Source organism: Lolium perenne, chromosome 4 (genome assembly GCF_019359855.2).
Source record: "Lolium perenne isolate Kyuss_39 chromosome 4, Kyuss_2.0, whole genome shotgun sequence".
NCBI lineage: Eukaryota > Viridiplantae > Streptophyta > Magnoliopsida > Poales > Poaceae > Lolium > Lolium perenne.
In genome coordinates, this window is record NC_067247.2 from 143245480 (window position 1) to 143266189 (window position 20710).

At 46.1% G+C, this 20710-nt stretch overlaps 2 protein-coding genes across 6 annotated transcripts in view; one reads left to right on the top strand and one right to left on the bottom strand.

Moving 5' to 3' along the window:
- LOC127294097 (uncharacterized) overlaps nucleotides 1-19557 on the top strand; it is a 28384-nt gene extending 8827 nt beyond the window's left edge. Inside the window, exons 8-16 of the mRNA XM_051323845.1 lie at nucleotides 9035-9257; nucleotides 9369-9489; nucleotides 10883-11251; nucleotides 11324-11573; nucleotides 11761-11983; nucleotides 12074-12194; nucleotides 12988-13178; nucleotides 13298-13362; nucleotides 18924-19557. Of these exons, the coding sequence (XP_051179805.1) occupies nucleotides 9035-9257; nucleotides 9369-9489; nucleotides 10883-11251; nucleotides 11324-11573; nucleotides 11761-11983; nucleotides 12074-12194; nucleotides 12988-13173 (1493 nt within the window). The 3' untranslated portion in view covers nucleotides 13174-13178; nucleotides 13298-13362; nucleotides 18924-19557. The remainder of the gene's footprint in view (nucleotides 1-9034; nucleotides 9258-9368; nucleotides 9490-10882; nucleotides 11252-11323; nucleotides 11574-11760; nucleotides 11984-12073; nucleotides 12195-12987; nucleotides 13179-13297; nucleotides 13363-18923) is intronic.
- LOC127294098 (protein FAR1-RELATED SEQUENCE 5) lies at nucleotides 13736-19108 on the bottom strand. Of its 5 annotated transcripts, none has more exons than XM_071818810.1 (5): nucleotides 18970-19108; nucleotides 16996-17568; nucleotides 14766-16178; nucleotides 14574-14621; nucleotides 13962-14042 (listed from the first exon to the last, which is right to left on the bottom strand). In XM_071818810.1, exons 2-3 carry the CDS (start codon nucleotides 17564-17566, stop codon nucleotides 15238-15240), a joined length of 1512 nt encoding a protein of 503 aa, XP_071674911.1. In that variant the 5' UTR covers nucleotides 17567-17568; nucleotides 18970-19108; the 3' UTR covers nucleotides 13962-14042; nucleotides 14574-14621; nucleotides 14766-15237. The 5 variants fall into 5 exon arrangements, 4 of the variants coding, with proteins under 4 accessions (XP_051179809.1, XP_071674911.1, XP_051179807.1 ...); XM_051323847.2 differs by having other exon boundaries at nucleotides 13962-14049; XM_051323849.2 differs by lacking the exons at nucleotides 13962-14042; nucleotides 14574-14621 and adding an exon at nucleotides 13736-13858.
- Nucleotides 19558-20710: the final 1153 nt, after the last annotated feature.

Sequence of the window (20710 nt, forward strand, 5' to 3'; positions counted from 1 at the left end):
TTCTCCCCTCGTGGTAGGCCATGCACATCAGCTATGCCGGTTGTCTTGTAGACTAAGGCCATCGTTGAGGTCGTGACTCCGGTGATGCAGATCATGGCTAAGCTATCGAGGATATGTGAAGAGCCCCATTCACCTTTGTCGATGGTGTGTTTGACAGTGGACTCTCCTAAGGCCTTGGCGATGCCTTTTGTGCCTACACAACCACCACTGGATCCCACACAGTCGTTAGCCTCTGTGGAGCGGGGAGGTTTGGATATTGTTGCCCCTCAGTCGCATGATGAGGTTTCTATTGCTCTCTTCGCAGGAGAGTTTTGCGACTTCCTTGCTAGGTTGGAGGTTGGTGATCCGAGATCTGGCAACACAATGGGTTGCCTCCTAGAGGAGAGGACAATCAGGAACAAAAGCAAGAATGTGAGATCTAGTATCTTGAAGGAGAAATCTTTTAAAAGCAAAAGCAAGAAGAGTGGTTCTACAAGAAAAGCATTCGCGGCTGCTCGATAGATCCTAGTGTAGGGGTTTGTCGTAGTTGCATTCGGAGGAGTTCGCCGGAGTTGCGTTGGGAGCGGTTGTTGAGTGGTGTAGTAGTCTTTGTGGTTGAGGAGTGGTCCGCTTGCTCGGTTGAGTATCGGTTTTTGTCCATTTTTTCGTTAATTAACCGGAAAACTCTGTCTTCGGTAAGGCAAATCTTTTGCCTTGTTAAAAAAACAAAATGCTCTAAAGGCATTGCCGATGCCCACCCATCCTAAACAAAAAAAAGAAGAAAAGAAAAAGAAGTCCCGCTATAGTGATCTATCCTTTACATCAGTAGTACAAACAACACCAAGATAACGCTCGAACTCCAAATTCTCCAAAAGTGATACCTTCAAGAAGGGAACAATGCATAAGCTTCATCATCGCCCGATCATACAACATGATCATAGGTTTTCACCCTAGAGAAAGTCTGCGCTCTCAAAACAATGCCTTCAACAAGGCTATTATCAGGCACAACCAATTAAGGCCAGACCTTGGATTTTCACCCTGAAAGATAAGACTGTGTCGTTCTCTTGTGTTGCCAATGTCGCTGCTACGAGGCACGAAACACCAAGTAAATTCTATGTCGCCTCAAAGAATCGAACCACCATTACTAGTTCTTAGATCTTAGGTCCTATGATATACTTCTTCTTTGACCTCATTATGGAATGCAAAAGACATGTCCAACGATGGCAACAAATAGCGAAGCTTCGCGATGCTCCCTCCTAAAACCGAACGGCCAAAAAAATAAGGGTGTGCACGATTGAATTCTATCTAATCCAGCAATCTCCAGGCATGAGACGCCCAATGAAAATCATCTTCGGAGTCTTTAACGACCAGTTCAATGAGGACAAGCATCAAGAGGAACACGCTTTTGGCTCGAGAAGAATTCAAGGACCACTACCTAATTTATTAAGCAGACCCATTGGTCAACTCCCTGCAGACCCGGTCATCCCGATCTCCGGTGCTCGCAAATGGAAGCCAACAAGCATTGTTGCAGATCAGAAGAGAGGAGAACGGGACTTAGAGCATGACTAGTAGAGCCCTTAAACCCTCAAACCCTCAAAAATAACTGCTTTTTTACAGTTTGTGAGAGGAAAAACGCGTAGACTAGAACCCCTAAACCCTCGAACCCTCAAAAAAATTTAAAGGCCCAACCCTCAAACCCCTTTTCAACCTGTAGAAGTAGGGGTTGGAGAGGCCCAACCCCTACAACCTCTATTCCCCCACACGCGCGCGCAGGAGGGAAGTTTCAGCCCCGCGCCTCGCCTCCAAACCCTGGCCGCCGGCAGACGCCACCTTGCCCTGCCGCTACCGGCCACCCCACACCCCGCCGCGACCGCCGTTAGCTCCGCCTCGCCCGCCCGAGCCTCCTCACCAAAGGAATCAGCGGCAGGCGCCCCCAATCGCCATTGCCGACCCCATCTTCCCCAAGTCCGGCCGCCGATGCCGTCGAGCGCCGCGGCGCCTCCCGCCTCCCCTGCCGTCGCCGTCACCACCATCGACTCCGGGTGAGCTCCTCGTCCCGCCGAGCCCCTCCGCACTCCCCTCTCGCCCTAGAACTCCGCCGCCACACGCGCCCGCACCCGCCCGCCCCGCTGCTCGTCGCCGGTCGAGCTCCGACGGCCATGAAGGAGCGGTGCCGCCACGATCAGGTTCGCCGCGGCCTCCTCTCTCGAGCGCGCCCTTCCGCGCATATAGGGGGCCACGGGAGCGCCGCCTCCGCCGCTCATCGGTGCCAGTCACCGTTGGGTTGACCACCTCAGTGGCATTTTCTTTTGATTCTTTTATATCAGTTTGAGGGTTTGAGGGTTCTAGTCTTTGCCCCTATTTTTCACCCCTCAAAAGTGCCAAAAAATGCCCATTCTCAACCCTTAAACTGGTTTGAGGGTTTAGGGGTACTACTAGTGATGCTCTTAGCCACGCACTTCATGGTCGAGCGCACGGCGTAGATCACACGAAGTGAAAGTTCCCATGCTGGCACAACACGGACCCAGATCAGGCCCTGCGGCCAAGACGGAACTCGCATGTGCACCGGAGCATGTCCGCTTGAGCACCGCGCTACCTAGCTCCGCGACATCTCCCCTCCACCTTGAACTGAAGGGTGCGACCCCAACCTCTGCATGGAAAAGATACATACGACCTTTATTGTTTTTATTAAAACGTTCAACAAATTAGACATGACAAAGAACATACATCACAAAACCTGAAGCCATCACGCTAACTTGACAATGGACGAAAGCCTGTTAACAAGACCACTATGTGACCGGAAAGACAACGAAATACCTCCACCAGCTAGGAACCTGAAACAATCACATACCCCGAGACGTCCTCTAAGCGAAATGAGAGCGTACATCCTGATAAGCAGACTCTTGGTGAAAACCTTATGTATACGCCACATAAGTCGTCACAAAAGTCGAACATCCGAGCAACATTCATGGTCAAGATCCGCATAAACTTCACTAATCCTGCAAACGACATCACCACGACATCAGCCAGCGCCCTCTCCGTGTGCACACACATCTTCCGCATCTGCCACCGGGACCCCACACTGCCATGACTCATCATCGTCAACGCAGTAGTGACACGTCGCTCCATCGGTCCACTTCTAGATCACTTCGATCGTTGCTCCAAAAACGATGCCCTCAAGAGGGGTAACAAAGCCGGGCGTCGCCATCTCCGATCTTGGAGACACATATATGGAGTTTCCCCCGAAGCAACTCGAGTGTAATGATGGACAAGGAAACACGATGCCTTCGACAAGGTAATGACGCCACACGATTCCTCCATCATTCCTCAAGACCGAGGTCGAGGCACAGTTTTCGCCGGCTTCCACGTCACCAAAACTCGTCATCTACAGGATCTTCAACACCGGACCTCCGTGTGAGAGCTCCCCTACACAACGACTTGCCGCAAAACGGCCAACCTCCGCTGGCGAAGGAGTAGACCACCACCTCCATGTCTGGACCATATCCCAGACATCCTCAATGATGCAGAGGTAGCCTAGGGGAGACTTCGCGCCGTCGGCATAGAGTCAGTGGGAGACAAGCCTGCAACCCACCCATGCCAAAACGGACCTAGCTCGGGGCCAACTCGCGCCACCAACTTCCGGCACCACCAGCCACAGAAACCCCGCCTCGTTCATCACTACCCTGCCTCACCGCCTAGCCCAAAGAAGCTAGCTCGTGTATGCATCTAGCTCACCCCGCGCACCGGATTGACTTCTTCGGCCACAGTTGTTTTGAATCAAATAATCTCCTCCATCTAGTTGCTCGTGGAAGACTAAATTATCTGTAACACTCCTGTCTCGCCCCCGTGGGGCGGCAGGAGGGGAAAACCTAAATCGTCACCGCTAGCCCCTCTCGTACCCCCTACTCCTACCTCCCTCACCCGCTGCCAAGGGCACAACCGAGCAAAGCTTGGTCGTTCCCGGTGTGTGTGTGTGTGTGTGTGGGGGGGGGGGGGGGTCGTCTCCACGCATGCGGGAATGCGGCACGGATGCCATCCCCAAGCCTGGACGTGGAGTACCGGGCACCACGGTGGCGTGACTTCTCCGGTTTCGTTGCAGCGCGGCGGTCGGCGATATGGAGGTGGTTCACCTCCAAATCGGCAAGGGAGGAGGTGGTGCGTGGCGTCGATGGCAACCTGTGCAGTGATGGGGCTATATGGGCCTGATTCGGCTCCATTGGGGCTGCACAACTCTGATCCATCATGCATGTCTTCGTGGGAGGATGCATCGCAGTCTAGATAGTGTCGGTTTTGGAATTGCACAGTTGCCGGTGAAAACTGAGGCGGTTGATGGCGGCGCCTCTTGGCATCGTTTCCTTGTCGAAGGCATCATTTTTGTAGCTGCCATTTTCTTGATCGGGATTCTCCGACGAAAACCCTTGATCCGGGATTCGGGATCGGACGTTGGCGACACTTTCACTGCCACTTGCCATCTTGAGGGCAGCGGTTTTTTGGAGCACATGCTGACTGGATTGGTCTAGAGGTGTAGCGGTGTTGCTTTTTGTTGCGCATCATCGATGACGAGTCTCGACGGCTGATGACGTTGGGACTTCAAGTGCAGAGTGTTGTGTCAGCAGAGTATTTTCCCCACAAGAGTGACTTGAGGGTTTATATCGAAGTCTTGAGGAACTGAGCAAAGAGTGTTCTCTTCTCTATTTTTCTAGCAATCCTGCAAAGTAGAATAAAGCCTTGTGTCCCCAACTCCACCGTGTGATTGTCAAGCACAAGGTTTCGTGTAAGTAAATAAACACAAGTAATAATAAAGCGAGTAAAACTAGATAAAATAAAGTAATTAAGTAAAAAAAATAGTAAAGGGGTTGATTGTTTTGGATGTTTTTGATGCAAATAAAAAAAGTAAATATTTCTGTATTTTTGGATTAAAATAGTGCAGCAAATAGAAAACAAGATAAACGCAAGGTAAAGGTGTTTCTTATGATAAAAAGTGGACTGGGTTCATGGGTTACTTGACTATTCTATCTTTTAACTTGTAGTGGACAAATAGCAATTCATCAATGAGACATGAAGATGCAAAATAATAACATGTGAAAGATATGCATTCATATGAACATCACACCCTAACATAGAGATGATGCAACACGTATCTCTTATATTCTACAGGAAAGGGAAAATCCATGCAATCTTGTATTAAGAATTAACAGAGCATAGTCATAAGTACTTTGGCATAATGTTTGAATATCAAATATGCTACCTTGAACAAACAACATCATCACTTTTGTCATGTGACGAACATAGCACATGGATTCACTTTATCCCTAGCGAGGTAGCAAAAGAAAATGCAAAGCCATAATAGATCTTGAATTCGTTGTCACTATTCAGTCACTAAAACCATGATACTCCGTCTAATACACACATCACCCCACACACGCTCTTGCATAGATATTGGATCAGAACAATACTTAAGAACGGGGTACATAATATGCATCTACCAATACATCCTGCGCATAATATGATCAGATCTCATAGCACAATATCATAGAATAAGGATCCACCATATATGTATTACAAATATGGCCATAATCATGTAGGGTAGCTCATATGGCACTAAGAACTATGAAGAACATGAGAGAAATAGATCAAGCTACTGCCACAAACTCATAGTCCAGAGGTGGACTACTCCCCCTTGATCATGGTGATGATGATGAAAACGTTGGAGATCCCTCAAGCGGTGATCCTAGCGGAGTTTCCCCCTCCAATCTTCGCTGATGCAACCTCTGTTTTCGTGTTTCTGTCTTCTGTGCACTCTCCTCCCGAGAACTCTTCGGGACCATATATATAGTGATTTTTAGGTCAAAATACGTCGGTGGGCGAAGGACTCAGGTCAATTGGACGACCGACGTCTGTAGAGTTATAAAACAAATAAAGGAGATCATTAGTAAATCCCCATAAATCAATGTAAAACATGATATTATCATCATATATGCTGCAATATGTGGGAATTCAATATGATAAAGGACAAATTTCATGTATGCATTTTACATGCATCAGCGGCATGGTGCGGCGGTACCTCAGTGTAGGTTACGCGGTGGAGGACACATGTAGGGTGGAGGAACTATCTGGCCCCATGGTGGCATCAATGGTAGGCCTCACAGGAGCCAAGTATATCTTTGTCTTGAAGATAGACCAACGGTTGATGGTGGTGATGGCTTATGCAACGTGTGCATGAGGTGCTCGCTAAGAGCCTACTAGACCGGATGAGTGCTCCCATTTCTTTTAGAGGGTGTCTCGGGGCATGTGAAATTCCCGATTCTTAGTTGATGAGAGTTTGTCCTACTGATGTGGGGCTACCACGACAATGCCGATGGATTATGGACTTGGACTTTAGGGAAGAAAGCGTTGGTGGTTTCTTCAGCACACAAGCAACACAAGGGACACGATTTACCTAGCTTCAGGTCTCGGAGGGAAAACCCAACATGTTGCTTGTCTGTTCTTTATTGATGATGATTAGAAGCGTGTCGTGATGGCTATGAAGAATTAGCGTAGCTAGGGTTTATATTCTATATATTCGTTGTGGGTTGTCCTCCCGGCGACCCCTCGTAGCCCTTATAAGAGAGGCTAGGTCCCAGGTATCGCGTCCGAGTCGACTACACGTTGAATAAGAACTCTAGGGTTCCTTGTTTTGGGCCTGTTTGTGCCCCGCACGCCAAGTTCTTGTGCTTCGGCTCCTTAGTAATTGCCAATGCTTCTTGGGATGCGTATTCCTCACGTGGGCCTCCAGTTGGACCGCACATGGTATGGTAATAATGGGTATGTACCTGATAGGTGTGCCCATGTCGATAGCCCCTAATTAAGTGTCTAGGGGAGTTGTAGACTCGCGTAGAGACTAGAATTTATGAGCTCACTCAAAGTCATATAAGGTGAAACTACAAAACTGGGAGTACATCAGGTCCACACATCATCAGGTCCACACATCATCAGGTCCACACATCATGTGCCTGGTGCTCTCGACAGATCGAGATTAGCTAATTGCTCTTGTGAAAAAATAGAGTTAACCTACTCAAGCTCGAGTCCTCGGAATCGAACCTGGTATAGGCATGGTAGCTCGCCTTGTGCCGTGGGGTTATTTATCAAGTGGAGCTCTAGCTTATGAGAGGGTACCCAACACGTTCCGTCGGGATTTTCATCACACATTAGGTATGGAAGTTATCTGGCAGAGCGCAACGGCGGTTCCCATGCCAGTAGATTAGATCTACGGGTCTTATCTTCATGTTATAAACGTGGCAACCATATTATCTTCACAGCGGATGCGATCTAGGCATTCGAGGAGCTATCGACTCCGCACTCGACGTTACACAGGTTGCAGTGAATGGGGCTGTGAGAAGCCAAGAGTCGACGATGCAGACGAAATCGATGCAGTACACAAGCTATACCATCGTTTCTATTGGGTGCGCGACGAGCGCTCCTAACGGGAGTAGCCCTGAGACTATGCTTGGTTACTTCTAGCCATGCATAGGATCGTTTTGTCATGACACCCAAGGAGGTACTTGACTTGGGACACGCGCCTGCGGGCGCGAACAATTGTTGTCAACTTCGTTGGGGGACCTGATAAAGTGGGTCGATGTAGCTGATGTCATGGACGACGACACGATGTACTCGAGTGCTTTTGCATCCGCGTGCTCCCAATGGGAGTATCCCTCGAGGGTATGACTTGACTCGTGGAGTGTGTCATGGCGAGGAGGGTAGTAGAGGTCCTTGTAGTCGCCCATTTTGTAAACCGCAGAAAATGGGAAGAGTTGTGAAGTATTTGTCAGTAAAAAAATGTCGCCTTTGCAACTTATAATATTGTAGGTTATGATTGTACTTGGTGCGCCGCCACCGTACCTTAGGCCATTTCGTTAGCCTGATGCCCTTGGTCTCTGTGCCTTGCCAACATGTCAGTTGGGCTGCAAGGGCTATAGTCTTCATGGATTCAACGTTTAAGCAGAGTTAGCTACTAGGGTTTTTGCATGTGACTTGTTGACCGCATGGAGTTAATGATATGTAAGGTTAGATTGTGGGGGCAACCTTGAGTGGCAAAAGTAAATAGTTATCGAATCTTGATAGAGGAACACTTAGCTTTATTGATAGCAGATACAGGGGTGGCTGAGTAGCTTGCACCGCACAACTGGGTGTCTTCGTCGGAGTCGAGGGCCTCATGATTAGCACACTTTGCATGGAATCTGTCGACTTTGCGTTTCGTGATGTCTTGCGGGTGTTTAACCAAAAAGAGTCAACGCAGTGGACGAGGTCGCGCTATGTCGGACGGAATCGAGGCAATGTACGTAGCCAACGCGGCATACGGAGTTGTGCTGTGACAGAGGATTGCCGACTTGGCCATTGACGAAACCGAAGTTGGAAGATGACGAAAGTCGTTCTTGATGGCGTTGAGGGATCCCGTCCAGATGATAATTCCAAGAAGATCGGCTAGGGTTTATTAGCTTCTATGTCTTTGTTGTGGGTTGTCCTCCGAAGCGACCCCTCCTAGCCATTATATGAGAGGCCAGGTCTCAGGTATCATATCGGTTATAGGTTGAATACGAACTCTGGGGTTCCTTATTTTGGGCCTATTCTTGTCTTGCACGCTAGGTTCCTGGGCTTCAGCTCCTTAGTAATTGCCAATGCTTTTTGAGATGTGTAATCCTCATGTGGGCATCTAGTTGGGCCGCACTAGTATGGTAATAGTGCGTACCTGATAGGGGTATGCCCACATCACATGCTGACATTGTTGTCGGGTGTGTAGGTGTTGTGAGGTGGCTTTGGGTTTTTGATGTATAAACTTTGCCAGTCCTTGGTTGAATAAATCATTCAAAGCCGTATGCATCGGGTACTCCCTCCATTTCGAAAATGTATATTTGATGGTTTTGCTTGCCTATCTCTTGTTTTACCACCAGAATAGAATGTTTGGTTCAAGCATCACATATAAAAAAAAATACCGTGTGTTGTATACTCTGTATTTTTCAAATTTTTTGAACTTCAAGTATTTCAAATAACTGAATCCCCTCATCACTCCATGTCATAGATGCATCTCGTGGACTTGAATGGAGAAATCGCTATAAAATTATTAAAGGGATTTGCGAGGGTCTGCATTACCTTCACGAGAATCATATCGTTCACTCTGATCTCAAACCGCATAATATATTGATGGATAGCGATATGCTGCCAAAAATTGCGGACTTTGGCCTCTCAAAGTGCTTTGATGAAAATCAAAGATGGACTATTACTACCAAATTGATTGGATCAGTGTAAGATGGTTAATCCTCTCAAACTAATTTGCATTATCAGGCAATGATTGTGTACATCGTCCTCTCTTTTTTTCTCGATCTTCCATGGAGCACATAATACTTTTTATGCAGGGCGTATTTAGCACCAGAGTTCTATAGTGGAAAAATCACATTGAAGTCAGACCTATATAGTCTTGGTGTAATAATCATGGAGATACTGACAGGAGAGAAGGGGTATACAGATGTTGAGAATGTAAGAACAATTTATGTTACCGTTTCAAGATTTTTTTTTTTTTATAAAATAAACATGTTATTCCTTGATTTGCATATATAATATCATGCTCTTATTTTCCTGTTGTTTGAAAAGTTGTATAATGTAAGCATAATCGTAAAACTAGCATAATGGCCAACACATCTTTGCCGCTAGATTTATTTGTATATGCTTTTTATATGTGGGGGTGTACATGTAACCTATAACCATCCATAATTTTTTTTATTACTAAGCCAATCAGTGAAACCTTATTTGTAATTCAAAAGATCATGGGAGTTAATGTGTGTCAAACAAAACCAGTGTATTGTGTATTTTTTTATGCAACATAATATTAAATATATACAATTGGTCCCTTCAACACTTCTATATTTAAGTTACACAGTTTGTTGAAATTTCATCTCAAAAAGTTTTTTGAAATTTAAGCTACATGATATGCATCTTAATTGGTTTGCTTATAGTTAACTATTACTCATGCGGACTAAGTAACAGTACAATTGTTTATTGGGTAAGTTACCTGCTGCTGCACCAACTATTATTCAAGAAATTAATCTGTACATTAAAATGTAATATTATATAAAATATAGATTATTATTTTAGCCAATATGTATATGCTGCCGGAGAATATGATTGAGCATCGCTGGTAATCTTTCCACCTGGCTGCTTAGTTCATGGCCCTTGGACTATGAGTTTCGCAAATAACCGCCATCTCATACATGCATCCACTCGCCTCTAGTCTCTAATAATCGACATCTTTTCAGCTGCCAGTCAAACCCATAAATGTTGATATATCGATTTGGGGCATGTTAAGTTGGCATTGATTCTCCGTTGCTAACTGCAGGTCAAATAGTAATATTATTTTCCAACCTTATTCCATATTTCAGTTAAATTAAAATATCTTATGTATAACCAATGTCTAATGTTCTTACAAATTATTTCAAAATTTTCATATTCATGGAATTTAAATGAGTTCTGTATAAAAATAACTGATTATTTTATAGTTTTTTCTACTACTTTAATGATGTATAGACATGCAAGTGTGGACAATAATTTTTTCTATATATGCCTATATATACCTTCACTACTAATAAAATAAATGAAGAAAACACATAACATAATTGCATATGTCATGATTGGTGAGGAAACCTTAATTACCTTTTGTTTTGCCTGTTCTGACCAGACGTCAAAATGCAATTTACATGACATTAAGATCTGATACGAAATGTGGGAGCAAATTTAGCCTTTTGGATAACGTGTTTTCTTAGTTTGATGTCATAATTGATGTGGCTTATACGTGAAGCTATCAAGTATGGTAATAATATACTCCAGAAATTTCCCATCTAAAATATGTTACTCAGCTGTCAATACAATTTCATAGGTACGTGAAAGTTGGAAGGTTAGGTTCGAGAAATCACAGGAAGACATATGTACACAGTTGGAACAAGTACGGGTATGTGCTGACGTAGGGAGAGAGTGCACTGACTATAATCCAAAGATGAGACCAGATCCACGCATTATAATCGATAGGCTGGTTGAAACAGAAACAACAGATGGGTCTACTGAAACTAGCAGGATGAGTTCATCTATTGCACAACATAGATTACTCACGGCACATGACTTGGAGAAAATTCTACTTGATGCAACTGCTGAGCCGATGAGCCTTCCATTATCTCTCTTAGAACAAATCACAAATTATTTCTCCAGTGATCAGGAAATTGGCAGTGGAGGGTATGCAGTTGTTTATAAGGTATGATAAACTGTCGAGTGCCCCTGATCGGACAACTTGAGTTTTTGCTAACAAGCTATGTTCGGACTGTAGGGAATGATTGGGAATCAGATAGTCGCTGTGAAGATGCTGTCTAATGCATATATGCATGAGAGGATTTTCCACCAAGAGGTAGAATGCTTGATGAAAGCAAAACACAAAAATATAATACGATTTCTGGGGTATTGTGCCGATACACAAGGGAAAATGGCATCCTACCAGGGAAGGTTTGTTATGGCAGATGTATCACAAAGGTTGCTCTGCTTTGAGTATCTGCCAAAATCTCTTGATCGCTATGTCATCGGTAGGGTCATTGTGGCTTGTAACGTGCTTTTCCATCTTCATTTTCTTTATTTATCTTGATTATTTGATTCAATGATACACTATCAGAATCGAAGTATACAAATAAATACATGGCACCGTGTACATTCTAGATATCAAAATTTTCAATAAGAACTAAAGTATCTCACATTCTGCTCGTTCTTATGTAGATGCTTCTCATGGGTTTGAATGGAGAGTGCATTACCAAATAATCAAAGGGATATGCCATGGTTTAAATTATCTTCACCAGAGTCATATTATACACTTGGACCTCAAACCAGCTAATATATTGCTGGATTATAATTTGGTGCCTAAAATTGCTGACTTTGGTCTCTCACGGTGTTTTGATGAAAAAGAAAGCCAGATCGTTACTTCACACTTGATGGGAACAATGTAAAGCTGGCTAAGCTCTTCAGTGCTATTTTTTCCGTAATAGGTCAGCTAACAATTAGACATTTCATTATCTTCTCTCATTTCATTCAGGGGATATATGCCACCAGAATTCTTCAGCGGGCAAATCACATTGAAAATAGACTTATACAGTCTTGGTGTTATAATCATCGAGATGTTGACGGGAGAGAAGGGGTATTTTGACATTGATTGTGTAAGAACCACCTGCCTTACTGTTTCAAACATTTATTCTATGTCAAGCGCCCTGCTGCACCTTGGTCTTCACGTGAGAAACATGCGGAGACTGAAACCCATCCACCAAGCCGTCCACACGTATGTCCAGCCGATGAGACGGCGCCATCATCCAATCTAGGAGGCACCCATAACACCTCCAACGAGGGCTACGATGCAGTTAGACCACCGTTGATGGTGGCATCCTCACCCACTTCAGCAGTTAGACCACCGTCTTCTCCTCACCGTGGACCGCTGCACCCCACAGTCTAAGCGATCCGCCGTCGGGAAACCGCCGCGAGGCAGCACCACCACTAGCTAAATCCCTTTGCACCGACGATAAAGACAACCAAAGTTGGAGGAGGCCACATCACTGCGTGACCGGCGCCATGGCCCCACCACACGTCATCCCGCGGCGACCGCTCAAGATCTACCGCCACAGCCACGCCTCTGAGCCGCAGCGGAGGGACACCCTGCTGCACCATCATCCTCGCCCACACGGGCTTTGCCCGGCTGGGATCCGACAGCGACGGGAGAGGACATGGGGAGAGCGACGGCTAGGGTTAGGGGGACGGTAAATGGAGAGGGGAGATCAGTTCTGTATAAGAGACGCAAAAGACTTAATTCTCTTGTTAGCTTTTTTTTTTTTTGCATTGGTATGTGGTTTGAACGTTAACATCATGTAGGTGTTTTGTATATACCTAGTTTTCTATTAAACATATATGTCGATCCTTATTCCCTCAGTTAACTCACAACTCACAATTGAAATTTCATAGATACTTCAAATGTGGGCCAATAGATTGGAGATTTCACAGCTGGAACAAGTACGGGTATGTGCTGAGATAGGGCAAGAGTGCATTGCAACAAACCCAGCGAAGAGACCAACTACACAGGATATACTTGATAGGTTTGCTGCAACTGATCTCACAGATGGGGTTACAAAACTGCGTGTTCATCAGTAGTGAAGGTAAGTTCACACAAGGCACTTGCGTCCAGTTTCTCCTTTTAGAGCATGTGTGCATCTCCGTTTCACTCTTGTTGCTTCCAAGTCGTGTATGAAGTGACCGGTCCGTGGTTGTCAAACAGGCAGAAAAGGCTTCCCGCTAACTGCAGGGAGGTGCACTCAAATCAGAAGGAGCTCAAGCACTGAGGTGAGTTGCCCTAGTCAAGGCTTAAAATTAGGGTTGTTTTGTGGTACCCCAAATAAATAATAGCCATTAATTTTCGTCCATCCAATGGCCCAAAAATTTTCATACCATAGTTGAAAACTCACAATTTTCGCACCTAAAAAAAACATCGGTGGGCCGGCCCAATTGACAGGCCCAGCCCAGTAGATTGGTCCAGCCCCATTAGCTGCCGACCAGATCGTGGGTGGGCATTCCTGCTCGTTCTTCCACGACGAGAGAGGTTCCGCCGCCGCCGTGTCCATCCCAACTCCGGCGCCATGACGGTGGACAACGGCTCCTCGGCCTCCATCCTCACCATCGCCGCGGAGCAGGGGAGAAGCAAAAATACATTAAGCACAAATAGCAAGGTTGAGTTTTAATCAAAACCACATCACTTCAGCCTTGTTGCTGTCTGCCTCTGGACTGACGAAACACCTACAGCAGAACGCTTGTTTGCTCCAGTATCCGCACCCTGTCGGGCCTGTTTTGTCCTTTGTACTATCAATTCCAGGCTATGTCTGTTACACTATATCTTTCTGAGAAAATCAATGTAGATCGGTAATTCCAGGCTATGTCTGTTACACTATATCTTTCTGAGAAAATCAATGTAGATCGGTAATACGAAAATATAATCCATAACGGTACCATATCATTCAGAAATCCACCTGTTAGCTGATGGTGCAAAATTAAGTCATTGTCTTATTCAGAAATCCACATGTTAGCTGGCCTATATTTGTAAAACACCAGGGCTATAATTCAGTAATACAAAATTCACACTGTAATAGAAATCAAAGATAGTGAGGAAATTGTTTTCCGATTCCCATGTTCACAGAACTTGACAGGAATACTCCACAACAACAAGCAAACTTAGAACGCCATTATCACTGGTTAAAGCTGCTCCTTTGTCTACACACTCTCAGGCTCTCAGCCCTGATACTTTGTACCCACTAGCCCACAAAGCAAAGCAATAATACTAAATCAGTTGCACAAGGAAATGAGAAAACGGAAAGTCAGAGCAGAGTTCATCTATACTGGCGTAGGTCATAAAATTGACACTGAACACATATGTAACTGACATTTCAGAATAAGAAAATAAGCAAATGTGTTTTGTGTTTCAGAGCTAAGCCTAAAACCTTATCAGAACATCGCCACATCCATGTATTTCAGAGCTAAGCCTAAAACCTTAAGAGAACCACCTTCGGAAGACGACACAGCAGCACCTTTTGCTTCAAATCACATACCACCTGGTATATGTTTAAACAAAAGAAACAGTAAATAATACATATCGTATACCAGAAATAATATTGGCGGAAAAATATAGATACAATGAAGATAACATTTGGTGTTCATTACATGCAGCACACAATTTATTATTATGGTACAGTTACCTTAGTCCGCGGGTCTGAATCTCTCATGGAACGCCTTAGGCCTCTTCTTAGATGGAGCACCTTTTGGCTTTATCGGAATTGGATCGAGAACTTTCCCAGTAAAAGCTTGGTTTGCCCCTGAAAAATATGCAGGCAACGGACCAAATGTTCTGGAAGCAGTATTGACATCATTCTCGCCAGCCTCAGCATTCTCGTCATTCTCGTCGTCATCCAACGAAATAGTGTTAAAAAATCCCATCACTCTGTGATTCCTGGATGCTCAATGAAGCTTTGAATAGAAATGTATTCGCCTTGTTTCGGAGTTCGCCGGTACCGATCCATCTGTTCAGACCAAACATGTCTACTGTTATTGCCCTCGGGTTCCAAACCAGCTTTAGTTTGCATTGTCCATCTGACGGCAATACAACAGTGAGGTATATCGCGGAAGCCTAGGTGTTTCAGAACACGAAATACGTGTGCACAGTGGATTTCCTCACGCTGCATCTTCCGACAGTGGCAGCACACGCTCTCCATCAAGGTATCGCCGAAAAACACACGTCACATCATGATTGCCCCATTTACTGACTACAATACAACTAAAACCAAAAGCATCTTGCTGGGTCACCTCACCAATCTTCCATTCATCAGATTTCATGATCTGCTCCTTTACTATCTTGAACATTACCGGAGTATAAATACGGGCAGCACTACTTTTCAACAGTGGGTGATCGGATATTTTAGTGAAAGGTACTGACTGCGAAGCTTTGGCATCCAGCTCCTCTTCATTCGTATGGATACGTGACTTGTAATACTGAGAGTGCTCGAGCAAATCGACCATCGACATATGCCTGTCAAGATGGTTATGGAGCCCAGAGTTGAGACTTTCACTCCTCTGGTTGCTCCTCATTCGCAGAAAGTACCCACCTTTTGTGTACGCCGCGGACCATTTCTCTCTCAGATCATACATCCTATTAAACCATGAGTCCTTTTCGCTAACCCCGTGCTTCTGCTTATACTCGGCCCATCTCCTCTCAAACTCATCAACTTCCATCCTCATGTAAATGAATTGCCTGAAGTCTTTCAGCTTTTCCTTGCGAAGGTGCTTTATCATGTTTTGTTCTATGTGCCAGCTGCACAACCGATGAAATGCATCGGGCATTACAACGAAGATTGCTCTAGCCATTGCATAGTCCCCATCAGTGATCAGTGATCTAGGATGTTTCTGGCGTATCGCCATGAGAAATGTCTCGAGCAGCCATACATATGAGCTTGTGGTCTCATCTGATAAGACCGCACAAGCAAACACAGTCGTGCTGCGATGGTGGTTCACTCCAACGAACGGAACAAATGGCAGGTTATAACGGTTCACACGGTACGTGCTGTCAAAGATTAGAACTCCGCTAAATGCATCGTAGTCCAACCGAGACTGTGCATCTGCCCAGAAAATGTTTGTCAGATGCCCTTCACTGTCAGTGTCATGTCTGTAGAAAAAGTCAGCCTGTAATTGGGCTTGCCCGTGGGTGCCCGCTACATGACCACCTCCGTTCGCTTGAGGTGTGCGGGTGGCCGCTAGCTGTTCGTTCAATTCCATCAAATTAAGCGTCGTCCGCTGTGCCCACCAACACCCGCCAACGAGATCACGCGTCTATCTAAAGCTCACCAAACCGGCGACGCAGATACACGTATCACCGGCCAGAACGTGCAAAGGCTTTCCCACCCAGCGACGAATCCGACGGGGAGATCGAGGGATCTCGGGCAGCCGTCCCAAATCTCCGATAAAATCCCCCGCACACGCGACGAATTCACCCGCTGCTCGCAACGGCGCGGGGGCTGCCGTCCCGCGAGGGCGACCAACGGCGGAGAGCGGGGTCGCGGGGGCGGGCGATTCCGACGAGGGGCGATCGGATTTCGGGGAATTCGAGGAGGATCTGGCGGCGTACGGAGGAGGTGCAGGAGATGGGAAGTCGAATTGGGAAATTTCGCTGGTCATGTCGCCCGTCGCCAATGCCTTGAAGCGGTGAAGCCTCGATGAATCGCTAGAATCGAAGCGACATGGCGGCGGTAGCGGACGGGCCACCACTACCCATCATTAATTTTCCTTTGACCGTGGGCCTTAACTTAAGGGAATAAACTGGGCTGGGCTGGCGGCGCCGTGGACAGCCCGTGACCATTTACAGGCCTAAGAAAAAGTCTGCATCCATGTCTTTCTGTTACGCCATATAGTTCAGCAGCATGTATTCAGCATCTCTACCTTCAATCTTTTTCTTCTTGTACTCCGCAACAAAGTTATACAAATCTCGGGATATAAACCCAACCTTGTCGGGACCACCGGCCTGATGTTCCATTACGTCCATTATCTTGTGTGTGCGGAGGCCACCAATCCCATACCCAACTACATCGGCCTTCTGGTCGTCTGTCATCCGGCGGTGAGAGAACAGGTAAGCAGACTGGCCTTCCTTAGCGAGTGGATGGTTATGCTTGTCCACAAAATTCTTCACGAACCATTCCCCGGTAGCCGCACTCAGCTCAATCTCTAAACGAGCTCGGCATCCACAACGAGTAAGAGCCTTTGGAGTTCTTTTTGGTTCAGGCTTTTCGAAGTTCACCAATGTAAGGTATCCTTCTTTAAAGCATGTGTAAAGCCGCCTGAACCGAGTGTGTGTGCCAGGCAAGTATTTCACCTCCTCCTTCCTAATACTGAACCCTTTGACCTTTGCGTACTCATTATAGAACTCATATCCTTCATCCTCATTTCTGAAGGTCTTGCTAACCACGAGGAGATACTCTTCACTCTCCTCGTCGCCAGGGCCTTGACCATCCATGTCTGAAAACCACAATCATAAAAATAAGATTCATGTTACTAGTCTAGTAAAATGGATATGTTGTTTCAAGTGATAGGTCAAGCAACTCTCATACATTTAGCAGTAGTTCTTGTATATATTTTATGCAATCCAAATATAAGCTTGAACAAAAAGCCATTTGAGAATTTAGAATTTAGATTAGTCTGCGCTATCATTGATGACTTGACACAACGATTTCATATCTCTGCAAATAACTTATGTACTTTTCTTTCTAAAAGATGCAATGAAGAGCCTAGTTTCAAACCTAGGACTAGGTCTACAAATAAGGTTCGCTATATGCATGACTTATCATGTTGTGAATTTATCTGCAAAAGAAATTTTCTGAATTTGGTGCTTACAGGCTACATAACAGCTTAATTAACATCCAATAATCTGCCAACACCACATAACTAAGGAAGCAGTGTATGCATCACACTCGCAAATCAATGAAATAGAGGTAACGGATTTGCAGGATAAACATGATTATTTAGTATTTATATGAAAATACCTTTTCAGAATGACAATAAATCACAAAGATAAACTTTTTTTTTTTTGAATTGAGGAGCTCCCGCTCCCGATTTCATTAAAAATGAAACCAAGTATCACTTGCGCCCATTACAACTTCATCCCACACCTTTCCTCCAAACTCCTAAAGTTTGACTAAATAGAACCAGACATCATACATGTATCTCTCTAAGTAAATTTCGATAAACTCAGAAAGCCTTTACAGTACAACAAGGATTTGAATCTAAAACAAACTTTATCACAGAACAATGTCTTTCCTTTTGGAACATCTCTTAACATTTTTCCTCCACCTTTTTTTCTATATGTGACAAACTGATTACGAATAAATCCAACATGTACAAAGGACGGCATTAGACTCAACAATCAGACTACTATGTCATGATAATTATAGTTTCACAAGCCACAACATGCACATCTGCACATGTGGAGCTAGCAATGTGAGGCACATCACCATACATAATGTCTCTACACCTCTCGACAGCAAAGCTTTTATTCTCTGAACTATGGTTGTTCCTAAAACACTGTATCATAGCTGTTTTTGCCTTCTTATTCAGGTCGGCCAAGCTCTGGGCCTTTCCACTGTCTGGTCAGGGGGGACGTAAGAAAATGAAAATCTAATTTAAGCAACATCATCCTACAAAAACAGGATAACAGTAGTATGAAGCCAAATTGGTTTGTTGGTCAACTCGCATCCACCGAGTAGCATAACAGGATAACAGTAGGATAACAGTAGCATAACAGTAGTATGAAGATGCTAGTTTGTAAGCACATGAACAAAATCATGCAGTAAAGTGTTAATTCATTCCTGTCTCAGGTGGATTGGAAGTATTGGATGGGCCAGAACCAGAGAAATAGGCTACCTGGTGCCGGCGATGCAGGACCGGGCCGATCCGCTGGTGGCGGCGGCCGCCCATGATGCAGGATGGCGTGGAGTCGATGGCGGCGGTCGCCCTAGATGCAGGAGGACGGGGTGTCGATGGCGGCAGCGGTCTCCACGCGGGACGACGGGATCTCGAGGGTGTCGACGGAGGCGGCGGTTGCGCTCCGCGCAGGACGACGCCGACCGGATGCCGTGATGGCGGCGGCGGTCACGCGACGGAGGTTGGCGAGGGTGTTGACGTAGGCTCGCGAGGGTGTCGACGGAGGCGACGGTTGCGCTCCGCGAAGGACGACGCCGACGGGATGGCGGCGGCGGTCACGCTCCAGGGAGAACGCGATGTTGAGGGAGGCCGGCGACTGCTCTCGTGATGGAGGCTGCCGACTTCTCTCCTGTTGGGCCAATTGTTGGGCCCGTTTCGGGAGAGCTATTTTTTTTTTCGATGGTGTACTTGTTGATGGGCTGTCGGGCCGTTTAATCCTGACCGTTGACTAATCATACCTCTCCCTTTACCAGCTGTGGTAAAAGGTAATGTAAAAGATGCCTAAAATTAAAGTTGTGCGAACTCCAATCGAGCTCTGATTCGGTGTACTTCGTCTAGAAATGTTTACAACGTAAATCAATGGCTCGCATAAAAACTTACCACTTCGTTCAAAAGGTACTTATCATAGTTTCTTTTACGTGTTGAAAATAACTACAATACGATACTTGTAGAACACACACTAGATGTACGCTTAGTCCGGTTTGGGTCATTAACCTGCATGTATTGAGTGCCATTTGTACATTCTCCATGTACGTATCCCATGCATGTAGTCTGTACGCTCGCCCAGTTTGGTGACCGCGCATCGTTAGGGCATCTCCGATTCTGGCCATACTTCATGGTTTTGCAGCATTTCTAATTTAACGAGCAATCGTTGAAGTGCTCCAGACGGTGAAATTGTTTGGTTTGGCGGCATTTCTTCGTTGCATGTTCCAATTTTAGACCCGTTCTTTTTTGTGCAGGTTATTATTAGCTCGCGCAATGATCTCGGCGACAAGAGCGACAGACACAATCCTTCGTGGTGGGAAGTGGGGCAGGCTCGTCTCTCATCAACTCCTGCACGTGGTCCTCAGCACTCGGGCCTTCACGAAGCCTTTGTGCAGGTTATTCGCCCACCATGGCCGTCTGGACCGATTTGATTAGGTCATCTCCAGCGGCGCGACGCAAATGGTCGCTGAGCGACCGTTTTTGTCCGCCGTGACCGAAAATACGTTCGCCCGGCCGGGCGACGCAAAGTGATCGTCGTCGTCACGGAGACGCAAACCTGACCCAAATATGCGCCAGGTTTGCGTCTCCGCGGACGCTCGGCGGTCGCGGAAAATATCCGCGTTGGGTACATCCGGGCCCGGTCGGCAGTGACTAGATAAGCAAAATATTTTTTCATTACTATTGATTGGCCAAAAGGACCATCTTTACAGAGATGGTTAGTCAAGTTAACCTAAAACTACAATGGCCGTACCTACTCGCCGTCGCGCGGTCTACACCGGCCTCGGTTACTCGCAGTCGCGCGCCCTACTACTGGCCGCCGGATGGGCCGGCGCCGTCGTCGAAGCGGGAGCGCTTCTTGCACTCCGCGCGGCGAACGGACATCTTGTCCTGCCGCCTGCGGCGTTCGAGGGCCTCGGCCAGGGAGCTGTCCCACAGGCCGTCACCGCTCGGACCGCCGCCGCCGCCGGGCCTCCTC

What these genes read in the sequence shown, in the direction of transcription:
- LOC127294098 (XM_051323849.2), bottom strand. Translation starts at nt 17,566, where the DNA reads ATGGATGGTCAAGGCCCTGGCGACGAGGAGAGTGAAGAGTATCTCCTC. An exon ending in CAAGAAGAAAAAGATTGAAG is followed by an intron (nt 16,179 to 16,995) that starts GTAGAGATGCTG and finishes TTTTCTGGGCAG; the next exon opens with ATGCACAGTCTCGGTTGGAC.